This window comes from Haplochromis burtoni, unplaced genomic scaffold (assembly GCF_018398535.1).
Source record: "Haplochromis burtoni strain Fernald_Lab_line unplaced genomic scaffold, NCSU_Asbu1 Contig_414, whole genome shotgun sequence".
In the NCBI taxonomy this organism is placed as follows: domain Eukaryota; kingdom Metazoa; phylum Chordata; class Actinopteri; order Cichliformes; family Cichlidae; genus Haplochromis; species Haplochromis burtoni.
Window position 1 is genome coordinate 398,107 of NW_024582775.1, and position 7,537 is coordinate 405,643.

Genomic DNA, 7,537 nt, shown 5'->3' on the forward strand with positions numbered 1-7,537 from the left:
TTTTGATTTAATCTGATTTCAGGCTGTTGCAGGGATGTGTGTGTGTGTTGGGGGAAAGGAATTCCAGGAGGCACCAGCGTGGATCAGCTTCAGCGGCTCAGCACTGATGTTTCTGAGTGGATGATGAAATTCTCCTTCAGCCTTTCAGAAACCAGTCCTGGCAAATGTCACATCACACATGTATACACGCACAAACCTACTCCTGCAGTCTGTTGGCATCAGTGAAAAAAAGCAGAAAATATCCACATTTATGTTTTTGTTTATACACGAATGTATGAGAAGAACTACATCTGTCTGACAAAAAAATAAGCAAAACAAAATTCAAACGCCTGATTTGCATCTGGAAGTGCTGTGAGAACTGACTGACAATCAGTGAGATACTTTAACGATAGCCTGCGAAGAGAATTCGATCTACTTAAATTACAGAACATAACACAATCATAGTATTTGAAGAAATTCATTATTTTTTCACTTCAGCCATTAGCGTGTCACATGGGGAAAACTACGGCATACGTGCACACACACACACAGTGGGCAAAAAATGAACACACGGCAGCTTTGTGTCATTGTTTTTTGGTGTCAGGTCTAAGATCCTTTGCTTTACAGTGGTGAAAATACAATCTGTAAAACCCTTTTACAAAAATAAGAGAAAAGAAAATGTAATATGAGCTAAACTGTGGTGAAAAGTATGTTTTTTGTTAAACGTACTTGTAAAGTGCCATGGTATTTGTTCCCCCATTAATCGGATGATTTTGGACCATATATAGCCGAGCTACAGTAAGACGGGGTGAAACACACAGGTTTACTCTTCTCACTCTCGCTGTTATTCATCTCAGGTGATAAAATAAGTGCTCTTTTATGCTGCAGTAAGCCAAAATTCATTTCATGTGCATGACATAGTGTAGGATAATATGGAACACAAAAAGGTGAAAACTTGTGTCCAGCAACACAAGTCAACAGATGAAAAGTGGCAGTTACATCACAAACTGCTGTGAGGGGCTGGATAGACACTGATTGCAGAAGCATATTCTTTTTGTAAGAGACCCCATATGAAAATACGTTATTTAGCCATTAATCATTTAGTCTTTTAGGAAATTACAGTAGCTACAACAACTCTTTGATGCCACTCTGTAACACTGTCCATCAGTACTCCTCCAAATTATTCCCGAAGATTAAACCTTGGTGTCTGCAGAGCTGGATTCACTCCAGACCACTGAAGGATCCACCTCAGACTGTGATCCCCATTAAGAGCGAGTAGTGCTGGGGGACTCTGTCTGATGGCGCTTCAGTGTCTATCTGACAGTAGATGGGTGACAACAAGAACAGGGACATGACCTTGCATGTAAGCTTTAGCCAGCTTCTCTGCTATTAAGCAGTCTCTCGGACACCCTGCTGGATGGTTTGTGCTGATTCTACTCGCAGGCAGTTACGCTGCTTATCTTTGCGGTATTCTCGTTCCATGGCTGCAGGCTCTGCAGGGCAAATAGAGAGCTGTTCTGTAGGCACAGCGGGTCTGGGGTCACGGGTTGGTTGATCGTCTTCTGGAAGGCCTCCTGCTGCAGCTGCATGAGGATCCGATTGGCCTGCTGCCGCTCAGCCTCCCGCTCTTCCGCCGTTTGCCGCCTGTATCAACAACAGAGTGACATGAAATCGAGCACAGATTCAGCACAGTGTACAAACACGAGCTGTGACACTCCGGGGGATCAGAATCAGGCTACATCGGTTTGTTTTGGGAGAGACACAGAGAATTTGGAGAGTTATGCTGTATGTTTTCATGTAGCTCAACTGTCTAACTAAAATAGGCTAATGCAAACAGTTTCTTTCAAATATCAGTGATGTTTGATCTTTAATAGTTATTATTATGAAAATGTTTTCTGTTGCTGAATTTGCTCTTAAAAATGTAGAAATGGGAAAGTAGTATTAAAAGCCTTTCCTGAGCTTTTCTGTGACACAGAAAATTTTTATTTCCAGGACAAACAAAGAGATTTCTACAGACAGAGAAATGTTCAACAATATTACCACATTTTAATAGTCACAGAGCCAGAAATCTTCACAGAGCGCCTGTTTCAGTGTCTCCAAGTTGAGCTATATACATGCCAGTAGCTATTAGTAGGCTCATTTCATTTGAATTCATTTGTCCAATGGCCTTGTTAAATTGGGAGGAAGTTTTCTGCCTTCAGGCACTTCACCACAATCCTGCAATGAAATTAAGCTACACAGCCTCTACGTGGCCTCTATGAGGATTTACGGTAAATGTGCAAATAAGAACACAACAAGATAACGTCACAAAAGGGAAACTCATGGTGGAGTATTTGGATCCAAGGAGACCTTTAAAAAACACAGATGGCTTTCCTGACACCCCCTAGGAACCAAATAGACACGCAGTCTTTGATAAAGAATGTCTGTTCAGCGCATGTTCGGTAGATTTTGTACAAACGCGTATACACTGGTAACTTCACCTCCACTTGGTGCGTCTGTTTTGGAACCAGGTTTTGACTTGTGCGTCGGTCATCTTCAGTGCTTTGGCCAGCGCAGCACGTTCAGCCGACGCCAGGTACTTCTGCCGGTGAAAGCGTTTCTCCAGCTCACAGATCTGCAAGCGGGTGAAGGACGTCCGGGGCTTTTTCTTCTTCGGCGGTGTCCGGTTCTGATAAGGGTGACCTACACGACGTGTTACAGTGAGGGGTGAGAGGGACACTAAACAGGAGAGAAGGGTAGAAGGACGAGAAAGGAAAGGACAGGATGAGACAGGACAGGGAAGCAGGATATGCAGAGCAAAAAGAAACCGAGAGCGCACCAGCAGCGTAGCAGGAGAAAAGCAGCTCCGTAAAAATAGATAAAACTATTACATATATCACACGTATCAATAGTTTCCTATAATGCAGAAATCATTTTTTAAAATTATGTATATATATTTTAATTCAGGGATTGAAAAACCATGGTCAAACCACCACATTGCCTTACGGTAAATCAGCCACATATTTAGTTATAAACAAAATTATATTTTCAAAATTTAAAATCAATATTTTTATATTAGAAACACGGTGCAGTTACTAAACACTAAAATTCCGGAGCGGCTCCACAAACACAGAGAGGCAGCCACAGGTTTTCACGCGTATTCTGTCCGTGTACAAATTACTGCTGAGAATAACGGATTCTTCTCTTTCCCCCGTTTTATTGTAAGTGGACATTTGCTTTTAATTAAAAAGTACCGAGTTTAAACTAACTTTTAGTATTGCTATTTTATCCTCTCTTCCACACACACTCATATTATTCTTTTTTTATTTTATACAATGAATAATCGGGCTACAAAATGAAGAGAGGCCGCAAAACAGTCTGCCAGGTACATTTACATTTTCATCATAGGAAGGACCAATAAATACTACTTCTAGTAATTCTAATAATAATAAGTGGATACCTGTGAATCTGTCTTTAGTGTAGCGTCGATTGCTCTCCATCCATGGGAACGTGAGCGCTGTCAGGTTGTTGATGGTCCCGCTCATCGCAGGCATGGAAGAGTTCCCGGCGCTCAGAGGCCGGTGAGCGGGGACACGGATGACCCCGGCGGAGTTGACGTTAGCACCGTTCATATTCACGCCCATACTCATTTGATAAGCACCGCCGAGGGAAGACATCCCGCACGCGCTGCCGGTGCCGTTATATCCGCTGCTGTTGCACGTGAAACCTCCGTTCACGCCGCTGTTGTAGGCCAGGTGTCCGTAGTCCGGCTCGTGCATCCTCGTGCCCAACATGCAGCTTTGCTCCACGTTGCTGAGGATCTGATCGATGCCAAAACTGATGGACTCCACTTGCGCGTGCTGCTGCAGGTGCGCCCCCAGTATCCCTATGTGATCCATGGCTTCCACGAGCCGCCGCGAGCCCCCGCTCCTGCGCGAGGAATTTAGGCTGCTTCACGCGCCACTTCCTGAACTCTAATGTTTGTGCTCACGCGAGCTCCGGTAGTTCTAGTGCATGCGTCTTTCTGTGTGCGTTTGCAGGAGAACCCCAACACCCCCACATCCCATACTCCCCTCCCAGCGCACGAGGACACCAGTCAAACTGCCAGAGATTAGACAGAGATGAAGATCCGGTTTCAGGCCTGCGAGCTCAACTGGTTAAACAGGCTACTGCTCTCTAAAACACAAATTAACCGCCGCACACGATCAGTTGGAAACAATTGAAGATGTTTCTGCTTTTGGCACTTTTTTTTTTTTTACTGTGCGGGCCTTCAGGCCTTCAGCCGAATATTTAGCTTAACAACCTGAAACAAACCGTTTGTGCTCTTTCTTCATTCTCTGACGCTAAATTCAGTAGTTTTCATTTGTTCTAGCGCTGGTGTGAATTACCGCAGGGAAAAGATTGAAAATTCAGTTTGGGCCATTTTCTCCCAGCTGCGCGGCGCTGAGCTAAGAGGAGCTGTAGAAATATGAATGAAGAAAACAAAAATGACATTTTTTTTGCTTAAGGGAATTTGAGTAGCATTTACACATTTTTCGTTTGTTTTTTTTTTAACATTTCATACATTTATCTCAGCAACAGTGTTTATAGACCCCGCAGGTAGAGAAAAAAAATGCATTGAACCCCGTTACATTTAAATTCTGTGATCGGCCGACGGTCTGACGGCTGAGGTGGGTCCGTGAACTGAACTCTTTGCAACCAAAGAAATGGCCCAAGTTCAAAGAACACAACGCAGTCAATTTTAATCTATGCTGCAAAAATTGGGAACATTGATAGTTTGGTCTAATGGGCTCAAATATGAATCACTGAAATAAATGAATGGTACGCTGCTCCTTTGTTGTTGCATCGACATCATTAATTCATGTTTAGAGGGATGATGGGACACAAACACGGTTTAACCGAAACAGAACTGCACACGGTGCTGCTGGAATGTTTTCCCCGCAGACAATAAAACTAACATAAATTTCAAAATTGAAGTTAATACACACAAATAGCATGTTTTTTTTACGACAGTTATTTTAAATATTAACGATTCTGGAAATGATCAATGACTACGCGCGGATTTAAATTAGGACGATATTTATCGCAGCTTAACAGAACAAACAGTTCTAAATTTATTCAATCGTGGATCGTAGATCATAGCAATATTAAAATTAATATAGTAACTTTTATATTTTGCTTATTTCAAGACACAACTATAGAAACTCCTCCTCAAGTGAATGAAAAATTAAACCGCACAGTTTATTGATTTTCTCTCCTAAAAGCCACTGGGACTTAATTACTTAACGTGGGGATTACTATTTGATACCTTTAAAGAGTTTTCACTGGCCAGTCGGTCGACATCAAATTTTAATGCCTAGCAGCGTTTCTGCCCACTAAAGTGCAGGTCTTCGTTTAAAACGGGACCGATAATGAACATTAGGGGAAAGGCTGCTAAATTACAAGGATCAAATGCAGTAGCTCACTAATACAACGCAAGACTGAACTTAACTCCAAGCGTGGTTTCAAGGAAATCAGTTTTGGAAGTTTTATCTCTTCATGAAAAGCAGCTTTAAAACGGAATACTGCACTAAAACACAGCTGCTGTTTTTTGGAAATACATTTCCTTGAACTAAAGTGATTTTCAGAAATAATTTTATTTATTACAAAATGCGAGTTTATGGCTCCAAACATGAACGAGCATTTTAGCTCTAAACTCTGAACTTTCTACTGGGGAAAAAAATCAGCTATAGAAAACTGAGAGTGTGATTAAAGTGCTAATATGTCACTGAGAGGCTCCGACAGTAAACTAAATGATCAAGTCGCCGTTTTCATTTCAGCCCAAAGGGCCTCATGGAGTCTGGAAAAAAACTTGACTAAAATGGAAACAGGCTCTTTTAAGCAGCATAAGCAGAATAATCACCGTTAACTGAAGCTGAAAACTATTGCCTGTAGAAAAGGCTACCACGGAACATTGTAGAGCCAGAGTACTTTTACACATTTGTTTGATCACTGCCCCGAATACTTGTGTCATGTCTTCTGATCTGATTTTTTAATAAGGTTTCTCAGTTAAAAAAAAATAAAACTTAAAGCCTTAGATGACACCCGAATCCCTATTTACTAGAATCTTACACTCTTTTTATGCTTCTTTTGTGTGTGTGTTTGTCTTAATTGTTCTAGTTTAGTGTTTATGACGTTTACAGTCATAATAAATAAATAGAAATTTAGAGAGCACAGTTTCGTGGGCCCCGCAGACTGGTGTTTAATGTTTTTTTCCTCCTCACATGGATTGGTGGAGCCATCAAAGCAGGCATGTCTGTACCTTCGTTAATAAAGTGTGAATGCCTGTGTTATTTTAAAAAAATCAACCCTATTTAATTATGAAGGGAGAAATTACCCATAGAGACAAAAAATACAACACAGGAATCTTTTGGGACTGTCTCTCCTCTGAAGACAGCCATAAGTCACAATTAGAAAATTGCAGCTTTTGGGAATTCCACAATAGCTTTATTCTTCAGCCCATTGAAAATGGGTATGATAAGGAGGAAGTGAAGGAAGCTTGGATTATTATTAGATTCAAAGTTACACAGACCCTTATCTTAGGTTGGGACCCTAACTAAGTAATGCCCATGCAAAGACCAAAGTTAAAATAACCTGATCAGAAATCACATGTTCACATGTGTCATATTAAAAAAAATGACCCAGCAAACAACTGATATCAAAGACCTGTATGGTTTAACAAATTGCCAAAAGCTTCCCAGTAGTGAAAGCTAAAGCAAATTCACCCCAAGTCAATGCAAAATCTGCTCAGAGAAATTGCAAAACTGCATTTGCTAAATCTTAGACTCTACAGACCCCAGTTAACAGGTTGAATTCAGTTCAGTTTCACTCATATAACACCAAATCATAACAACATTTGCCTTAAGAGACTTTATAGCAAGCTCAAGAGGCACCCTTGCTGCAGGAAGGAGCGCTTTCACAAATCATTCATCCCAACAGCAGTTAGACTCTAAAACTCCTCAATCACAAAGTCATAAGTAACTGGACATTGTGGACATCCACGGACACCACTTCATGCATAATGGACCTTCTGTAATAATTATAATGTATACTTACTCTCTCTGCATTTGACCCATTCACTCAGTGAAGCAGTGGGCAGCCAGTAAGCAGGTGCACGGGGAGCAGTGTGCAGGGAAGGTACAGTGGATTCGCACCTACGACCTTCTGATTATGGGGCGCCCACTATACCTACCGAGCTATCCCTGCCCCTAAAAAGATGTCTCCTTCTAGCCAGATGTATATGCTATGTGTATGGACGTGTGCAGGTATATATGTATGTATGTGTATACATATGTATATTTAGTGTGCACCTGTGTGTGTGTGAACATGTCTATACATTGGACTAGTAGTGGTAGAATAGTTATGTTAAGCTATATAGTTTATGTCTTGCATATTTCCACAGCCATATCCATAATCACATACTGTGTATGCTATCGTTGTATATCGTTGTATCTTACATTTTAAAATTTTATTCTTTATTTTATTTGTATTTTTTGTATTTTCCTTCTGATATCTGTACCTGAGCTGAGGTAACGCACAC

General features: G+C 41.2%; 1 protein-coding gene across 2 annotated transcripts; it reads right to left on the minus strand.

Annotated features, from left to right (window-relative positions):
• Positions 1–243: 243 nt before the first annotated feature.
• On the minus strand, positions 244–3,976 carry tlx1 (T cell leukemia homeobox 1). Of its 2 annotated transcripts, none has more exons than XM_042213075.1 (3): positions 3,419–3,976; positions 2,460–2,661; positions 244–1,623 (listed from the first exon to the last, which is right to left on the minus strand). In XM_042213075.1, the coding sequence occupies exons 1-3, from the start codon at positions 3,855–3,857 to the stop codon at positions 1,413–1,415; spliced, it is 852 nt and encodes a 283-aa protein (XP_042069009.1). In that variant the 5' UTR covers positions 3,858–3,976; the 3' UTR covers positions 244–1,412. The 2 variants fall into 2 exon arrangements, with proteins under 2 accessions (XP_042069009.1, XP_005945681.1); XM_005945619.3 differs by having other exon boundaries at positions 2,460–2,697.
• Between the last annotated feature and the right edge of the window lie 3,561 nt (positions 3,977–7,537).